The following is a 20047-nucleotide window of genomic DNA, read 5'->3' as shown; positions in this document are numbered from 1 at the left end:
AGAATTTTACTTATAACTTGTGCATTGGCTGAACACTCGTGTGACAAATTTCTCCTCCCTGTTCATTCTTACTAAGGTGTTGAATTTTTCTTTATAAGGTAGTTGTACGAGCTTACACTCAACAAATGTAAAGTTATGTTTTACTTTAATTTGCATTTTGCTGATTAACTGCATCATTGAATACTTTATGTATTTTGGCCATTTTGTCGTCAGTTAATGTTTTCTAATTTTCAGTTGCATTTTATTTTATTTTATTTCATTTATTTATTTATTTATTTGACAGGCAGAGTAGACAGAGAGAGACAGAGAAAGGTCTTCCTTTGCCATTGGTTCACCCTCCAATGGCCGCCGCGGCCGGTGCGCTGAGGCCAGCGCACCACGCTGATCCCAAGGCAGGAGCCAGGTGCTTCTCCTGGTCTCCCATGGGGTGCAGGGCCCAAGGACCTGGGCCATCCTCCACTGCACTCCCAGGCCATAGCAGAGAGCTGGCCTGGAAGAGGGGCAACCAGGGCAGAATCTGGCACCCTGACCGGGACTAGAACCCGGGGTGCCGGCGCCGCAAGGCGGAGGATTAGCCTGTTGAGCCACGGCGCCGGCTGCTTTTGATTTTTCTTATAAATTTGTAGGAATTCTTCTGGTTATCTAACTATTGGTTACAAATAATGCAAATATTGTTTTCTAATATGTATCTTAGTCAAATCCAAAATTTCCTTACATCAAATGATATTGTAATAAAATTTAATAATCTTTTGGGTCATTCAACATAAACATCTTCCTTATAAAAATGTTTAGTTATTGACTTTTCAGTTTTTCTGGGCTTTTTTTATATGGATGGAGAATTAGTGCAATGTCATGAATAGAATACTGCTAACTCAGCCTTAGCCTTGATGACGACATGAGTCTGCCTGCTTTACACTATTTTACTGGACTGTTTATGTTTGTGTTAATCCCACACTGGCTTTCATTATTGTAGTTTCATATTTATCATGTATTTCACATACATAGGCCCCATTCTTTTACCTCAGTTCTCTTGGCCCTTACTCCTTTAAATTTTAGAATTTGTCTAATGGAATACTGCTATTTCTATATGTTAGTATTGATCTTTTGCATCCACACACCATTTTTCTCTCCTTTTTTAGTCTTACTTCCTTCAAAGTTTTGCCAAATCTTTCACAAAGAAAATCATGTTTCTTACTATATTAATTCCTAAATCTCTTATGAGTTTTCTTTCCATTTTATTTTAAAAAACCCAAAATACTTTTTAAAAACTTATTTTCTGGGTTTTCTCTTTTATATAGAAAAATTACTGATTTTTATATCCAGTAAGATTGCTGAATTCTATGTTTTTGCGAAGAGTCTTCTGGATTTTCTATATAAGTCATCTCATATCTGTTACTCATGATAATTTTTTGCATTTTCCCTTCCAATCCCTGAAATTCAATGTTCTTTTTCTTGTAAAGGTGACTTTGACCTCTGGAGCATGGAAACTATACTATCAGGCATCCTTATCTATAGTGTTCTTTTCTAAGTGCTTTGTAAAAATTGTGAATGAATGTTGAATTTTAGTAGTGAGTTACTGATTTTCTCAACATCTAAGTAGTTTGGTTTATGTTTCTTGTTACATATATCCTTTTTTGGATTTAAAAAGTTGTCTAACTTCTTTGAGATTCTATGTCTTGTTCATTCATAGGCCAGGCATACTCCAACTAAGAATACTGTTGTGAATAGAAAAAATGTAAATTCCCTGGTACTTTCACAAGAAACACAAAATGGTTACAGATATTCAGATATATGCAGTTATAGTTCAGAAAAACAGTTTATGGAAATTGAATCTCCAAATATCAGTGAAAATCATGTACAAAGCAAGAGAGAGGTAATACAGCACAGCTTTCAAATTTTCTAAAACTAAGGTGGTTCTTACATAGATTAGCATCATACCAAAAAAACTAAAACTTTAAAAATTAGAATAGTGATGATATAGCTCTTGTACCCCAGACTTAACGTATTTATAATCATAATTAGGACTTTCTGGTTTCATGAGTTTTAAAATTTTATTTGAAAGGCAGGGAGAGAGAATGAATTAATCTCCCATCCACTGATTCACTCTCCAAATGTCTGCAACAGCTAGGGTTGGGCCATGCCCAAGCCAGGACCTCCATCCAGGTCTTCCATGAGGATCACATTGACCCAGCTACTTGACCATCACCTGCTGCCTCCCAGGGTATACATTAGCAGAAAAGCTTGAAACAGGGAGCAGAGAGGAGACTCAAACCCAGGCATTCCAGTAAGGGCTGTGGCATCTCCTAGTTTCATTTGATCCCTATAAAATTTTGAATTGCCATTAGGAAAACCCATTGGTCTGCAAATAAAAATAATAATAAACTGAAAACTACAGAATATCAAGACAGAATTTTACAGCTTGTAGAATACTGGGATTTGAGCTAGATTTAAGCATATGAAAGAGAGGTAATCTAAGTAAAAGTTACCAAAAGGCAAAATGGAACAAACAAAGATGTATTCAGAATTTAAACTTTAATTTTCTATGGCTTCTTTTTATGGCCTCAAAGACATGAAAAGCTATATAAGGAGAAGTTGAAAAGCAGAAATAGTTCAAAAATCTATCCTGAAATTACTGTTACAGAATTTAAGTGAATAAAATCTAGATTAGTCCAAGTGTTACAGATGAAAAGGAAGGAATAGAAACAAAACTGAAAAAAAAAAATGACATTTGAAATTTACTGTCCCTAGGGTTTGAGAAAGATAGCCAAAGGTGAATCTAAGAACTTACAGTATTTTTTAATCTAATTTCTTACATGTGTTTTTAGGAAAGCCATGTATCATCTCCAACATCCATGTCTAATGAAGAAAGAGAGAAAACATTGTTTGACATGCCCAGTGGCACTACTCATGTATCAGGTTTGTAGTCATAGGCTTGCTTTAAAAAAAAATTTCATCTAAAGGAATTCTGTATTTGAAGTCATACCGTTATTATGCAGTGTTATGTCAAAAAGAAGACTAAGCAGAATTTAACATAGTTACCTAAAAAAAAGTTAATTGATAAAGGGTTTTTTTTTTTTTTTAATTTTATCTAGAAGGCACAGTTACAGAGACAGATCTTCCATCCTCTATTTTACTTCTCAAATGACCACAACAGCCAGGGCTTGGGCCAGGCTGAAGCCAGGAGCTTCTTCCAGATCTCCCATGTGGGTGGGTGGCAGGGGCCCAAACACTTGGGCCATCTTCCACTGCTTTGCCAGGCACAGTAGCAGGAAGCTGGATTGGAAGTGGAGCAGCCAGGACTTGAACCCATGCCCCATGGGATTCTGGTGCTGCAGATGGTGGCTTAACACACTGCTTCACAGTACCAACCCCCAAAATACTTATAATAAACTAAAAATTGGATGTTTTGAATCAATTACAGCATTATTATGTTTTTTAACTCTTCCTAAGGCCCCGTTCAACATCTTAATCGCAAACGAATGTACATAGGAGATAATCTAAGTAACTCCAATGAAGTAGAAATGGAAGAAGAAAGAAGAAGAAACTTGCTTCCCAAGAAAATGTGTAAAACTGAAAGTGCAGATCGTCGCCCCTACAAAAGTAGGTAGATCAACAGCCTGTGTCAAAATGCAATTATTTGGAAGGAGGCTTCTTAATTTTGAATGACTCCATCCACAAAACAAATTTGTTTATAAGGACAACTTTGAATAAACCCAAGACAGATGATTTTTTTAATACAAGTTTCACTTTATGTGGATGATATAATAAAGGTCTTCTGTATGCAGAGATCTCATTTGTCATCATTCTGTAACTTAATACTACATTAAAGTTTTACTGGAGTACGAACTACTGATGCATTTTTGTCACTAGATACTTATTGACTACTTGCATGTTACTTGTTAGTATATCAGTTAAAAAATAATCTCAAAGTACTCTGTTAAGAGTCAGAATTTCTGCCTGAATAGCCATGACAAAAGGATTTTTATAAGTCACAATAATTTCAGTTTTAAATTAGTGTTGCCTTTTCACTTCATAATCCTTAGATTATCCAGATCTGAAAATGAGATTAAATATAATCTCAGCCTAATGACAAGGCTAAAATAAGCATATTTTAACTTTAGCTGAAAATCTTTTTTTAGGGTCTGAAAGTGTCTCTCCATCATCAATAAGTGACTTTTTTATTCCTGTGGAGAACTGGGAAGGTGAATTTTCAGGCATAGGGAAAATGAATTCGGAATCTAAGAAGATTCATGTGAGTTATCACTTTTAAATTATGATTTATACCTAATAAAACATTTTGCCACACTTTCTGTGAGCCTGTTGGCTTGTTAGATCCTCTGGCAACATGTCTAGACACCCAACTTTTAACTCAACTTTTCTTTGTGAAAAATTGGAATGATGATTATTCTCAGCTGAGTTTGTCACTTCTAAAATCTGTATTCACATTCTGTATTTTTCTTTATTTTCTTTTGGGTCCTATGATTTTTCTCTTATTTTCCTCAAAATTTTATCTTCATGTCTTATTTTTTTAAGACTTTTTGTATCAGAGGTGACAGTGCAGGATGTAGTATAATAAAATACAAAGGATAAGCAACTACAGTAAGAGCAGTCCTGTTTCACTTTGTTATGCCGGCCTGTACTTCTGTATCTTTAGTTTTTCATGCTCCAATGAGATTACGTATGCAAAAATGTGTGTTTTAAAACAATTTTAAATTCTTAATGTTTTGCCACCTATCTTTCTATTTGGAATAGATAGTTCCTTTATACCCCTCTTTGAATAAAATATTTTCAACACAGATTATTAACTCCATCTCTTGCTTTTGTTTTTCTTCTATTTAGGGGTAAGATTTGAAATTATTTAAAGTTGCATGTATTTTGTTTTTATTTGTCCAAGATCAACCTAATCTAAATAGTGAAGCTCTGATTTATATATCCTGTAATGCATCTGTAGTTAGATGTGAATTTGTTTTGTGAAAAAATGGCCGAAAAAAATTCTGTGACTTTTACACTGTGCCCTTGAATGGAATTATGATCACATTTTTGTAAATACTGTAGAATGTATTATGAAAACAGCCAACACTTTAGCCCTCAAAGCCATACTGATTGAATTAGACACTGTTCTGAGTTAATTTTTCACTTTTCTAAGTTCTTAGTTACCTATTTTCATGGGAAAGGCTTTGGTCTTGATATATTCTTGGTTGGGTCATTTATTGTAAAGATATTTTAAGTTAAAATGAGTGTTTTTCAGATCCGAAATAGAGCAGTGGAATTTTTTGCTAAGCATTCTTGGAAAATCATCCAGCAACATCTGAAAACAATCAACCATCAACTTCAGGAACATAGGTCTGTAATAAAAAACCTGTTCTGAAATTGCTGAATGCTGTGTGTGTGTGAATAAATATTTCCTGAATACATGATCTAAATGCCACAGTCTTAAATTTTTTTATTTCCTTCTGAATAGGCTTAAAAAAATTGATAAATTCCAATTCATCATCACAGAAGAGCTGAAGAATTTTGAAAAAGATTCACAGTCTTTAAAAGATTTCGAGAAGGAATATGTGGTTTGTGTTTCTAAGAATTTAATGTTAAAATCTAGTTTGGAAAGAGCTACACTTAGAAAAACTTCCATTTCCTTTCTTCATTGAGAACACATCCTAAAGCTTTTTGTTCTTTACAACATAATTTGGCTTCAGCTTAGGTTTTTGGTCAGCTTCATCTATACACACAAATTACAAACAATATGATGAATATCTTTTATTAAAAAGGGAAAAAAATCAGACAATTAAATTTATCTGAAAGAATGTATGGTATCCGAAATATTCTTAGCATATAGTCAAGCTGTTTATTAAAATTTGGAATAAGAGAAATATTCTTTCAGGTTTTAATTTTTAATCATGTTAAAGTATAACTAATTTTTGTATCCCAAAATTTAGGTCTTTTGGGAAAAGTTATTTCAGAAGTACAGAACATATAAAAAAAGTGAACAGCAGAGGTTAGTGTTACATTTTTAGTGACTGGAATCTGTAAAATTACATCTTTAAATTACCAACTTTTTATTGACAATTTGATATATACACTATTTTATAGTAATCTAAATTCCTAACAAAGGTAACTTTCATTATTTTACTTGTTAGATTTCATCTTTTGAAAACTTCATTGGATAAAAATGTCTTTCATCACACTGATCATGAAGAAACTATTTTCACATCAGAGGTATAAAGTTTATACTATTATATATAATCTTTTGTGGTAATTTGATATTGGGTAGTCAAGCTTGTCTTTTGCTATAAAAAATGAAAATTTCATGGAGGAAATTATTTATTTACAGATGGGTTTGATGAAAGAAAACATGAAAGAGGTACAAGGGAGACTTCTCCAGGAAATGGCAAGTCAGCTATCTGTTTTTCAAGTGGAATAATTATGCTTTTATATCTTTTAATAGGAAATTCATTCACAGTTTTTTTGAGTTGGAAGTATCAATTTGCAAATGGAAAAATTAGCTAAAATTCTTCGCATTAGATCTAAACCCTATGTACTGCAGCCAATGTCTTCAGAAGGCAGGGCAAGACAAAGCTACCAAGAAAGGCCACAAAATTCAGTGAAAGAATTATTGTCCATTTGGATGACAACAATTTAATTACTTAGATTGAGAGAAAAATTTAGTTGACCTTCCACAGGCCAACCAGTAAAACCAGCAGCTGCATTCAGAGAGAAAAGGAATCCCAAGAGGTACTAAAGGTGCTGCTCTAAGTGAACAGGTTTTTTCAAAACATGGAAGCATGTTTAAGCCTACTTTAGCAGTGATCTTTGTATATAGGATATAATAATTGTTACAAAATATTAATAGGCCCTCAATATTCCAAAACACTATGGAATAGCATGTTGTGGCTGAGCTAGTTCTCGACAAGGCTGACCCTTAACGAAATTGTTTTCTAGACTCTTACTTGCATTGCTTTTTTGAAGCTACCATTTCATTGACTTAAAAGATTGAAGGCATTGTCTCAGTTGTTCCCTTAAACATCACTGATGGTCAGAGAATTCTTCCTGGGAGACAGGGTTGAATGAGCACCAGTACATAAGATTTTTGTGAAAGGAGTTGTTTCAAAATGAATCTTAATTTTTTTTCTTTCATGGTTTTACAGTGGTAATATAAAATCTGTAATTTTTTTTTTTGACCATAGCAAGAAGAGGAGCTTCTTAATGTACGCAGAGGACTGATGTCATTATTCATGGCACGTGAAAAATATTAATGTGTGAAATCTGTTACCAGTGTTTATCTAATTTGTATGTATAATTGAGGAAATGACAGAGCAGTCCTACAAAGAAAACAATGCACCTCACTCATGCAAATGTACCTTTGTAGAAACTCCCAAACTTAAATGCTTGATACTACTCTTTTTACAGAGGATGTCTTGAGAAATCAAATAAAAGAAGTTGGCTGATTTTTATAGTAATATTTGTATTAAGCAAATTAATGAACTATACTCAAACTAGATTATTTAATTACATAAAATATATTTTAAAATTAAGTTTTGGACTAAATATATAATAAAGAATTAAAATTTTGTTTAATAATTCAGAGTATACAAGTAATAAAATTTAGCCACCATTAGAAAAGGAGGAAATCCCTGACTTGAAATGTTCACCTGAGTGGTAGGTGGGGGTCTGGGCCCAGTGTGGCGGACATTTGCTCATTTGTGGCTCCCAGTGTATTGGGAGCCACTAAATGGATGTTACTATGCTGCCTGTATAATTCAATGTAGAAGTCTTAACTTATAAGCAGACAATGTTAAAGTTCCTAGTATTAGTTGAAATATTTTGTTAATTTATAAAGATGTGTGTACACTTGATTTGCTAATATACTAAGGTTGAAATAAATGTTTATGTCAAATAATCATCAGAAAATTGTTTCTTAAAACATTTTTCCTCTTTATGAACACTGGAACAAGGAACATCTTTCTGTAGTCAGACACTTGAAATGTGATACTAAGCGACCTTTACCATCTTTTGCCTATTTAATGGCAGCAAAGTATTTGAATAATGCCAGTATTTAAATGTAGCGTGAAAGTGGCTTCTTAGTCAAGGTAAGCAGAAGAAAATCCTTCTCATCTTAGTTCTGTTCAGTTATTAGCATCAGTTAAGATTTATTGATATAGTAATGGGATTTCTATTTCAAGAGAGTTAATAGCTCTATTATATTAAATGATACTCAGGAATTGCAACACCATGCCCCCCCCATCACTTCAGAACTAATTCCATCATTACTGACAGCTCTTAGTTACCTCATCGCCATCCACACTTACATAACTCTTAAATTATACATCATATGTGTGACCTCATTCTACTGAATGTGTAATATATCCCAAGTTCATGCTTCCTCCTGCTGTTTTGAGTCTTTCTACTGTAACTTTGTTATTACCAATAGTTTTGCTGCTTGAATCTCGGTATCCACACAATCTTATCCCCTCATACTGTTTGTCTTTCCAACTTGCTTTTTTCTTTTCTTTTTTTTTTTTTTTTTGACAGGCAGAGTTAGACAGAGAGAGAAAGGTCTTCCTTCGTTGGTTCACCCCACAAATGGCCACTACAGCTGGTGTGCTGCGCCAATCCGAAGCCAGGAGCCAGGTGCTTCCTCCTGGTCTCCCATGCAGGTGCAGGGCCCAAAGACTTGGACCATCCTCCACTGCCTTCCCTGGGCCACAGCAGAGAGCTGGACTAGAAGAGGAGCAACTGGGACAGAATCCGGCGCCCCAGCCGGAACTAGAACCCGGGGTGCCAGTGCCGCAGGCAGAGGATTAGCCTAGTGAGCCACTGCGCCGGCCCTCAACTTGCTTTTTATAGTAGTACCAAGTCATTTATTTACTCACTGTTGGTTGTTGTTGTTGTTGCTGTTTTTGTTTTTGTTTTTGTTTTGTTTTGTTTTTTGGTTTATTACCCCTGTCTGCTGTCCTTTTCTTACACAATCTAGTTTCCATAGTTGAAAACAGTCTTGTCTTATCCTTTCTCTCCTGTCAGCCTTACATACAAATTCATAGCCAGCCTTCTACCAACTGAAGAACACTGGAGGAAGTCTTAAAATCAAGCTGTCTGTTTATGGCCATATACTTCAAATGGAACTCAGCGTTGCTCCACAAACCTTACTCTGTCATGTTTAATTGAATTACTACATTTTCCAGAGTAGAACTGCATAACAGTACCTTCCCTGTTTTAATCTTAATCCTTTATCTTTCAGCTGATAGTCTCTCCATTACCCTAAATTCCTCTGAAATGTAACCTATTAAATGTTTTCTTTTTCCAAAGGAAAAAAAAAATTTTTTTTTTTTTTTTGATGGTCATTCCAACTAGTGCTCTGAATTTCATTGTCTTTGATTTTTCACTCCTGGTTTTCACAACGCATGCTTATTAAATAAGGAAATACGGTCATCACATCAAGTTCTTCTCTTAATTACTACCCTTCCCATGTAATTTCCTATTCACCTTTAAGAGAACATATCAAAATATCTAGTTACTATCTTAATATATTCACTTCCTATTTGCTCCTTACCCCTTCCTTGTACTTAAAAATGAGCTATGTTTTTAAAGTCATCCAGAAATGACTTCCATATTATTGGCCTCTTGGAAGAATTGTGTAGGCAAATGAATGTGCATAGACTATACTGATAACATGATGTTCTGTTTGTGATGGTTTTATGTATTTTCTACATATATTTAGTTTTTAAAAGGCCCATGGAGGCCAGCGCCGTAGCTCACTAGGCTAATCCTCTGCCTGCAGCACTGGCACCCCAGGTTCTAGTCCTTGTTGGGGCACCGGATTCTGTCTCAGTTGCTCTTCTTCCAGTCCAGCTCTCTGCTGTGGCCCGGGAGGGCAGTGGAGGATGGCCCAAGTCCTTGGGCCCTGCACCCGCATGGGAGACTGGGAGGAGGCACCTGGTTCCTGGCTTTGAATTGGCGCAGTGCACCAGCCATAGCAGCCATTTGTGGGGTGAACCAACGGAAGGAAGACCTTTCTCTCTCTCAAAAAAGAAAAAAAAAAGGCCCATGGAAATACTATAAAATGACATCTGTAAGAAGTAATTCAGCTTTTTTCAGAAATATATTTGAGCTGAGTGAAATGAATATTTTACTACCTTGAACTTCAGATAACATGCTTTTAGCTTATGTTGTGAAAGCAATAGTTTTAAATAAGAATCTGGAGGAGGAGACTGTTACACTGAAGAAACACCTTTAATACCAATAAGGGCTTATTTTTGTATTTTATATACATAACTACTGTCAGCATGAGTTTATAATGAATGAAATTTGGAATAGATTCTATTTTGAAAACTTTAAGCTTAGTTAATTAAAAACAGTGTAGCTATTTGAGTTCTATGTAATTCATTTCTAAAATTAAACATATTTAAAGCTTTTTAACATTTAGAGCAAGAAGTTGGAAAACTTTGTCTAAAGGGCCATGAGGCAAATGTTTTAGGTTTTGTGGGCCCAAATGCAAATTTGGGGATATTAGTTAGATACTCATATAACTATTTCAAATGCAACTCTTCAAATACCCTACAAGGTAAGAATGATTCTTAGGTTTTCAAAGAAAAAAACAGAAAGAAAGCTTACCAGATTTTGCCTGTAGGCTTTGGTTTGCAGGCTCTCAAGTCCAGAGAGAAAGTTTTAAAGATCAGAACTCTGTATTATAAACGCTTGTCCTCAGTTTATCTTAGTATTTTACAGAAGCAGTGGTTTAAATCAGTTTTGCATTAACAGAGGCTAATGACTATTTTAATTAATATAGCTAAAAATTCTTGATTTTTCTGTTCAAACATACTAAAAATTGAGCATTGTAACTAATGACTTAATTTCTTACCTGGATTGCAATCTAACACTTGCATGTATAGATTTGCCTGTGTTCCCAACCAAATAGAACTGTAGAGGGATAACTGTTCCAGAATTACACATGGAAAAGAACATGGAAGAGGAAAAATGTTACATTAGCGTAAGTAAAGAGAACCCTAAAATAAGACTTCTATACTCATTACTACAGTGATCTAAATACCACCAAATCCTGGAACCACGGACACTCAACCAACTGAAAAGGCCAGCATGCTTTTGAATGGATGGATAGTAGACTGTGCAGTGTTTGTTTAGTGTATTAAATTTGCGGTCTACTGTGACACATTCTACCAACTGTAGACTCAGTGCCTGGTATGGAACTCTAGTTGCAGGAGGGTAATTCTTTAGCCATTCTGTCATCAACCCTTACTAACAGTTAACACAGTCACAGTTACTGTCAATAAATACACACACACACACACACGTGTTTCTTATGCCTAAAAATCTGAGTAAGAATGTAAAGAATCATAAGGGCTATAAAGTACCAAAGTAGAATTTTGAGCAAAATAATTACCAGGAAATAATAGCAACTAACATTACTTTTGATGTTAATACTGGAGCAAGATGGTAATTGGTTCCGAAGACCAATTGCTGTGCCATGCCAAGTGTCACCATTGTGACCAGGAAGTAGACTAGGTAGGGAGCAGAGAAGGGACTGAGGTATAGATCCGTCTTTTAGGGTACGTACCTGAATTATAGCGGTGTACTCAGTGTAGGTTCTTTGAAAAGGGCTAAAAAAAAAAAAAAAAACCTTGCTCTTAGAAAGTAATTATGTAATAGCTTGTTTGCAACATAAAAAATAGTTTTTTAGAATTTGTCATCTTTAAGGAGATTTACAGTTGAAGTTAGACTTACGGTTGTTTTTGTTTTACTCTACACAAAAGATACTGCTCTGCTTTACATAGATATGCAACTGATAACTAGTAGCTTTTTGTCTGAATACAAGCTGATAGTACATGCCTAATATCACCAAATGTACAGAGAAATAAGCAAATGTAATTTATAAGAATTCATTTTTTGAAAACTTTTGCATATAGATTATTATGCTTTGTTCTCTATAAATCATCTGAGGAGTTTTCATAGGAAAAATTCTGAGAAGAACATCTCTGGAAAAGAACTGAGTAAATGGGTACTGGCAGTATATGAGACACACAATTTTAACAGTAAATTTAGAATTTTGAACATCGAGACTTGAATTTGCTACTAAAGAATTGTAGACAAATAGCTAAAAATGTTGGCCTTACTGCCAGTATATAATAAATTTGTGCCTGAAATTACTATATATTTCCACAAGGTGGACCTCTTGGTGTTAGGTGTTTTTCTCAATTCCAAGTATACAGTTACTAAGGTGATTTAATTTCAAATTTCCTTTTAAATCTTTAAGTGCTTTCTGAAAAGTCAAATGATAAATACTGTTTCATATATTGTATTAGCTTAAAACATAATGGATTCTTCTAGAAGAGAATTTCCTCTTCCAAAATTAAACAATTTTTAAAAAATTTTTTAAACTCCTTAAAAGCAACCGTAAAATAGTCAAAGTAAAAATCATATTATTTTGTGAAGATGTGGACAAACATTTTTAAATTCAATGTACAGAAATACCAACTGAATGCGACTAGCAATGAAGAACTCTGATTCCTGTCCTGTTTCTGCTATTAAATAACAAGGCAGAGCAAACTACTAAGTCTGTAGATTTTTCAAATTTATACAGCATATGCAAATTTATATACATATGGTATGGACTTAAGCTTTTTAATTTTTTTTTTCAACTTGAGAGACATTTGAGATGTACCATCATATTCATCTACAGGATTAGTTATAGTTAGCAGATGCAAAGTAAATATACTTGCTTCAATTTTAGTTTCTCTTAACTCTTACAATACTTGTTACAAACTTAAAGTGGAATTACAACTTAGAGTAACAGTTTGTGATTTATAAAAATCCAGTGGTAGAAGTTATATACTACTGTTGACAAACATTTTGATTAAAATGAAATGTCTGCTAGGATTTAGATTATCATGGAACATTTGTGTCTGAACCAACCCAAACCCTTCTTTGGGTGTCCTGTAGTTGACCTTAATTTTTAATTTTATTATTCATTAGCTATGGGACTTTTGCAAAATCCTAAACACATATCACATTTACCAGGTCATCTTTAACCATAGACTCCATCTAGTACTTTTCTAAGAAGTACTGATCCTTTGTGCTTTGGGGGATCGGGTGCTTTCTGGAATTGTAGTCCTTTCTTCCAAAGTAAATACATGTGATGAAGTTAAAATTCACTTTTACTTTGGGCTCCAGTTAGTATTTTAAATTGAATAAAATATGAGAGTAAGCTGCTAATATGTATTTTAAGTAGAAAAAAAATTAGTGGCTGAAAGTATAATCAATATATATAAAGTTCTTAAAAAATTAAGTATCCGATTTTTATTTAGAAAGTATTTCTCTTATTTCACAGAGAAATTGAGGCTCAGAAGTCGTGTGATTACCAGATGTGTATATACCAAGTAAGAGGTAGTGCTTGAATTTCTCTACCATGACAGTAACTTCTAAAGACTATAATTCAACTAATATACTTACTAGTTGCTAGGGCTGATCAAAAGTCCCTTCAAAGTGCTACCACAAGCATTAAGCAGTTCCCATGGGTATCTGACCCACTAGCAGTCATAAAGAAGTAGAAAATGAAAGAAAGGAATGAGGAAGCAGATATGGTAAGAAATCAGAGGACACTCCGTTGTTCCAGGTGCTGGCAACCAGACCAACAGCTAGCATCAGTGGGTATCTGGAAAGCACTGGGCACTGTACCAGTGCTTCAGCTGCTTTATTGTGTTTGAATAGGACAGTGTTGTGAGACGAACACCGGTAACTTGCTGAACAGGGAGAGCAGGGCTTGGCCGTGAGCACAGGGCCCTGCAAGTTTCTACAGTCGTCGTCCATGCTACTGTTCCCTGCCTCTCCAGTGCATCAACGGGGCGGAGGGAAGGCTCATCTCTAAAGACACTTAACCCAATTGGGAATATTCTTTGGGATGTATTATTTTCCCTCTTTGTGCCAAGGTTAACTTTCACCATTGTATTGGGCTAAATTTTCTCTTTATAATCTCCTATCTACCTAAACTTTTGTTTCATTTTAATATTTGCAAATGTCAACTTACAAATATTCTTACAGAGGGCATAATTTTCATTTTAGCAGAATTTATGGCTTATTTCCAGGATACTCCATTCCTCAGTACTTATAAGTTACTCTGAAAAAGAAAATTGGATTTTCCAAGGCACAAACCACCTGTACCAACAAAATTTAACACATAACAAGATGGAATTCTTCCACCTAGTTGGATCCTGATGGTTCAGAAGCTGACTTGTTTCAGAGTCCTGTTCTAAGATGTCGTTCATCCAACCCCAAGAAAATAAAGCCTGAGTGAATTTCCTGCAGTAAGTAGTCATTTAATTAAAGAACAAAATTAACAGGAATCAAAATGTTGCAGCTGTATTTTTGTTAGACATATAAAAAAAAGTATACAGTAAATAATTTTGTATAACATGAACTTAGAGTTTTCAAATTAATCATGATCAGAATAAAATTGTCTTTTCAACATAATACTGAATGACAGCATCACATGTCCCTCACGTCAGAGGCCTGGGAGTGGTAAGCCTGCACATGCACGTCACCCATTCATTACACTGTAAAACAAGGTTGAAAGGCAAACACAGTTTTCTTCTGGTAGAGTTCTTTGGGTCTTAACTGACCCCAACACTTCACACTCCTCAGACACCAAAGAAGGAAGTGTGTCCTCTGGTTTCTCCTTTTTGCAGGTAAATGGCCAAGATTGCACCTGTGTGTGTGATTCAGCTCTTCTCACAAACACAGCAGATAGTCTTGAGCTAAACTTCAGGAAAGTTCCCTGATGAATGTTGGTATCAAAAATTAAACACAAATTCTTCTCAGAAGAAAATCTTTATGGCCTGTGGAATCTATAAATTAAAAAAAATTAGGTTAGACTTTTCTAAAAGTTAAAATTGCCAAAAAAATTTCTATAAATTCACTGTTAAAAGCTTCTCGGAAGTCCAATATGTAAAATGTGGGCATGGCCAATACTTTGCTAAGTTAGAAGATACAAATTTAGTTGATAGATCATTGTAAATATGAAGGATATATTTAGTAGCATTGATAATTAGAACACTGGGGCCTGAACCCCCAGGCCCAGTGAAACAGTCTGAAGGCTAGAGAGAAGTTCACTGCTCAAAGCCCCCAGACTGATGAGACACTGCACTGTCAACCTCACAAAGGAACCTTGCTGCACATGTCCGCCCCCAACAAGCAGCTTAAGGGCTGCCTGCTGCTCCAACAGGAGGCAGCCTGGCTTCAAACCCTGCCCTCTGTCTGGGCAGGCTCAGCCCCCATTTTTACCTCTGTGCCCCAATTCTATTTCCCTAAAATATTTTCTGTTTTAGCCACCTCCTTGGCTTCTTAGAACCCTAAAAATCCTAACACCTGAAATGTTTACAGTGACATTTACTGCATTCAAATCTCAGGATTAAAATACTTATTGCTGACTCTTCATATCAATTTTAAAGTATTAAAATGTGGAATAAGGATTTACTTCTGATTCAGGTTTTGGCTGCCTTAAAATTTTGTCATCTAAGAAAGCTAACTTATTTTTAGTAATGTGGAAATGTAATAAACTGGGATTGTCAGAATAGGTAGTATATAATTTCTTTAAAACAAACATTAAAATGTGTTATGTTTTGCTGGACAATTTTATTTCCTACACTTCACATTCCTTTAAGAATAAGATCATCTGTTTCTCCCCAAAAGTAGTAAGGGAAGAAGCCTTAAGAAAAGTTTTTTTTAATGATTTACCTACATGATTTTTCTCCTGTCCTTATAAAGCCTTTTCTCCTTTGATATTTTAAAACCAAGGAGGAAGCTGGATTCTGTGGTACCCGGCTTCTGGTTCATAGCCACAGTGAGCTGAGAGTCAATCTTTTAAATAACAGCAGCAATGGCTGCGTAGTGACAGGGAAGTGACGTCTTACTCAGCTGAGCACAGAGCTCATATACAAGACGTCCTGTCTCTCTGGGGCCTCAACAGCTCCAGACAGTGGGAGAGGACAAAGCCACTGCTGTGCTTAAAGGGCTGGTGCCCCACAGGTGTGCGCTCTAATGGAGATAAATTCAAATAATTAGTACTGGTCATGGCCATGGAAAAAGAAAGTACTGAAGAATACACCCCCAGTGAGTAAAGGAAAAACACCTTGGTCAGTGTCTTGCATTTGGTAGCATAGATAGACTATATATTCCTGATGGGATATTAGTAAAGATGGGTATCCTCTATCCTGTTCACAGTTGTGCCTGGCACATAGTATGTACTCGGATACCTGCTGAAAAACTCCGCTTTTGGGAAACTAGCTTGTATTAAGGATATGAATACAAATCTAAATGAGATGCCAAAAAGTAAATGAGGAGAGTTTAAATAAATTGGAGCAAGGAGGAAGTGGTGAGAGGGCAGACACTGTGGGAAGAATCACTGTGTTCTTAAAGTTATAATCAGGAAGTGTGTGAGGTTTATATTTCTGAAGTAAAAGGTTTCAAGAGGGAAAAAAGTGGGGTAAGGCATTTGGCACAGCGGTTGGGATGGTGCTTGAAATGCCTGCGTCCCACGTCTGGGAGCCTTGAGTTCCACGTCCTGGCTCTATTCCCGAGCCCCACTTCTTGCCAGTGTGTACCCTGGAGGCAGCAGGTGGTGGCTCGAGGGGTTGAGTCCCTTGACTCAGCTGCTGCGGGCATTTGGCGAGCTGAGCAGCAGTAGGGAAATATGACTTCCAAATAAATAAGCCAGTAAAATAAAATTTTAAAAAGTGATCTGCGTAATATTGTTTTCCTCCATAAGTCACCTTTCAGCAAACCCTATAAACCAGTAGTGCAGACAGCATTTTTTTTTTTTTAATTTGATAGGCAGAGTTAGAGACAGAGAAGGGTCTTCCTTCTGTTGGTTCACCCCGCAAATGGCCACCACAGCTGGCACTGCGCCGATCCAAAGCCAGGAGCCAGGAGCTTCCTCCTGGTCTCCCATGTGGGTCCTCCCAGGACATAGCAGAGAGATGGACTGGAAGAGGAGCAACCGGGACTAGAACCCGGCGCCCATATGGGATGCTGGCGCTGCATGCAGGCAGAGGATTAACCAAGTGAGCCACGGCACCAGCCCCTGCAGACAGCATTTTTAATTGAGGTCCATTCCATTTGTTTAATATAGCTCACTGCAGAAATACCTAGTTTGTTTAGCTGGATGCAAAGGTCTTTGAAGTGTGCATGTGTGTGTTCCAAAAGTAAATACCGTAAGAATGAAATTAATACAGAAATCTAACCTTGTCAAATGCTTGCTTGATGCGTGTACCTCCATTTCATTACTTTTGTATTCATTTAATTCTTTACGAATTGCTGCCTGAAATTTATAAAACAGAACATTAAAAAGTTAACGGAGGAAATTAGTATGTTTATGGACTAACAACCATTCCTAATACTTGCTGACTGACTTTGTACTACATATTTATTAAAAGTTTTTGTTCACTTAATCTGTCTTCCTCATTTGTATAGTACATCGTACCAAGCCAGTGTGTAGCCTGTACCTGGAAGCCTGTCCTGAACTTGCTGACCTTTGTTAGGCCACCTTGCCTAGTTTTGTTCCCAGACCCAAGTTTCTGAATTTCCATGCTCTCGGTGTTGGGGGGCACTCGGTGCACTGTGGGATGTTCCGCAGCATCCCTGGCACCTCACTAGATGCCAGTCACACTGCCACTTGTGACAACCAAAAATGTCACTAGACATAGGCAGATGTCCCCAGGGATGAAACTCTTCCCTAGTTGAGAACCATTGCTCAGCTTTGATCCTGAATTGTCTGTGGAACCTGTATCTAGCCAAGGCATAGCCTTCATTTAATGGATCCACTGTCTATTATGTAAGCTCCTTGGCATGATAAGTTTTGCTCTTTTTATAACACCCCCTCCCCACCCCAAGCAGCACAGATGGTGGCGTACCTTATCTGCTGCTGACAGTCTGGTCCAAGGTTTGTCTGCCCTCCTGTCGTAGTCCTGCGCTTTTGCTACTTCCACATAATCACTAAATCGTATCAGAATTTTTCTGTCTCTTAACTCATCAACAGTGGGCCTCTGATTAAGCTAAAATAAAAGATCATAAGAGTTAGGTATCACATGCCAAATATGCATTTGGAAGTACTGTAAACAAATAGTACATTCATATAAACAAAAACCCTGATTCTGAAATATAACTTAGACAGAAGCAATCTGTAACATGAGGGCTCACGTTATATGCTCTTAACTCACAAGCCCCTCCCTCCACGTTGCATTCAAGTGGTCACACCCCTGATAGTACAGAGCCAGGGCTTAGGGAATGGCTGATGGATTCACCTAGATCTTACGGCATCAGTGGTTTCTGTACAAGGATTACCAAATAAGCATTTTTAATTACGAGAAGCTTTCATTACTAGAAGCTTGACATACTGTTAACTTCAACAGGACAAAATTTCATTATCATGGAACACAGGGGAGGAGAGAGACGGCAGAAATGATCAGGGTTTTAAAAGTGAAGCTCACAGAATTGCTACCTCTATTGGCCATCATAAATTAACTATTTGAGTCACAGATTCAAACCCTTGAGACTAACACGGTTTTGTTCTTGACATTAAGATGACCAAATGCAATGGGTCCAAGAGGTAACTGAAACACTGATAAAAAATATGCTTTTGTTAGACATAAATTAAGAGAATGCCCAGTCAGCCATCAGACGTATCTGGGTTGTGCTGCTTCTCCGACTTGCTACTGCTATTCTAGGGAATGTCAAGGTCACACACTGGGATGTGGCCAGAAGCCTTTGCTCATTGTTGCTTAGCAAATGCTCCAACTGATGCTGCCGTCCAGGAAGTCAGCTCACACGGAGCGGTGGGTCACCCATCCCAATGGCTGCAGCAGCATCTTTCTCTAGTCCAGCTTTGCTTTTTTCAATCCAGGAAATAAAATGCTTAAAGTATGGTACCTTTCTGGTCAGTCTTTGCTTTATTTCTCTTCTTTCTTCCTGCTCTGTCTGGTCATTCCTTTCTGTGAGAGAGTAGAACAGAGATCTGGGTTGAGACTTTGTTCTCCATCCGGGAAACGCACTCAAGGTCACCGTGTTTTCGGTAGCTGAGGCAGGCTGTCACGGACACCTGTGGATAACACTTCTGTCCGCATTGCATTTCTGTGTGTTTTGCATTTTGCCAGTCACTGCTCAAAAGCTCATGGTTTGATGGTTTCCCAGAAACCTGTCTTGAGCCAAGCACTGCTCCAATGCCAGCCTGATCCTCCTCCCCCTTCCTCTGCATTAAAAGCAACCACAGATGTTGCTGTTGTCCACACCCCCCAAACAGATACTGTGTGCCTGTCTGGTTGTCCCCATTCTCAGATATCCCTATGTTTACATCCAAGAACGCAGGTAGCAGGCAAAAATGGCTGTAGAGTAAATCAATGTAGGTATATGTTCAAATATAAATACAAAAGTACTTGTAAACGTTTATGGAAAATGGAATTACAAGATGTTTATTTTGGTGACAAAATGTTTTCAGTCCACATATGCAAGGGTTCCTCAAAACATTCGTGGAAAAATGTGTGCACAAAAAATGCATATAGTTCAAAAAATTGTTTTGCACCAAGAAATTTTTAATCCATTTTCCACAGACTTTCTGAAGTCCACTTGCAGCTCTGTCATGGCATGCTTTTGGTTCCATTTAGTAAGTACCTACTCTGGAGTCAACTAACATAAGCTAGGGAACACCAGCTTCTGTCTGGGCAAAATAGGTTTGCCTGGAATTTGTTTTGTTAGGGTAAATGAGTATTGCAGATGCAAACATAGCCATGAACCGGCTGACTGCACTGCAGGAACGCTCCTGTTGTAATTGTCTGAGAGTTCCCGCCCCCTGGTTCACTCCCCAAATGCCTGCAACACCTGGGCCGAGCTGAGAACTCAGGCTGGGTCTTCCACCCATGGGTGGCAGGGGTCCAAGTGCTGGAGCCATCCTCCTTGCCTCCCAGCATCTCTGTTAGCAGGAAGCTGGAGGCAGGAGTGGACCTGGAACTTGAACCCAGGCACTGTGACGTGAGGTGCTAGCATCGTAATCAAG

General features: G+C 36.9%; 2 protein-coding genes across 2 annotated transcripts in view; one reads left to right on the top strand and one right to left on the bottom strand.

Annotated features, from left to right (window-relative positions):
* Nucleotides 1-7341, top strand: part of SYCP2 (synaptonemal complex protein 2) — a 70539-nt gene extending 63198 nt beyond the window's left edge. The window contains exons 35-45 of the mRNA XM_062202415.1: nt 1691-1873; nt 2826-2916; nt 3451-3600; nt 4140-4252; nt 5056-5058; nt 5249-5343; nt 5462-5561; nt 5934-5992; nt 6135-6213; nt 6329-6389; nt 7186-7341. Coding sequence (XP_062058399.1) covers nt 1691-1873; nt 2826-2916; nt 3451-3600; nt 4140-4252; nt 5056-5058; nt 5249-5343; nt 5462-5561; nt 5934-5992; nt 6135-6213; nt 6329-6389; nt 7186-7250 — 999 coding nt within the window. The 3' untranslated portion in view covers nt 7251-7341. The remainder of the gene's footprint in view (nt 1-1690; nt 1874-2825; nt 2917-3450; nt 3601-4139; nt 4253-5055; nt 5059-5248; nt 5344-5461; nt 5562-5933; nt 5993-6134; nt 6214-6328; nt 6390-7185) is intronic.
* A 7024-nt stretch (nt 7342-14365) lies between these two features.
* PHACTR3 (phosphatase and actin regulator 3) overlaps nt 14366-20047 on the bottom strand; it is a 208767-nt gene continuing 203085 nt past the window's right edge. The window contains exons 10-13 of the mRNA XM_062202414.1: nt 18928-18989; nt 17913-18053; nt 17244-17320; nt 14366-14849 (exon numbers count right to left, since the gene is read on the bottom strand). Of these exons, the coding sequence (XP_062058398.1) occupies nt 14834-14849; nt 17244-17320; nt 17913-18053; nt 18928-18989 (296 nt within the window). The 3' untranslated portion in view covers nt 14366-14833. The remainder of the gene's footprint in view (nt 14850-17243; nt 17321-17912; nt 18054-18927; nt 18990-20047) is intronic.

Source organism: Lepus europaeus, chromosome 10, assembly GCF_033115175.1.
Source record: "Lepus europaeus isolate LE1 chromosome 10, mLepTim1.pri, whole genome shotgun sequence".
Classification (NCBI taxonomy): domain Eukaryota; kingdom Metazoa; phylum Chordata; class Mammalia; order Lagomorpha; family Leporidae; genus Lepus; species Lepus europaeus.
This window is presented reverse-complemented; position numbering and strand designations above follow the sequence as displayed.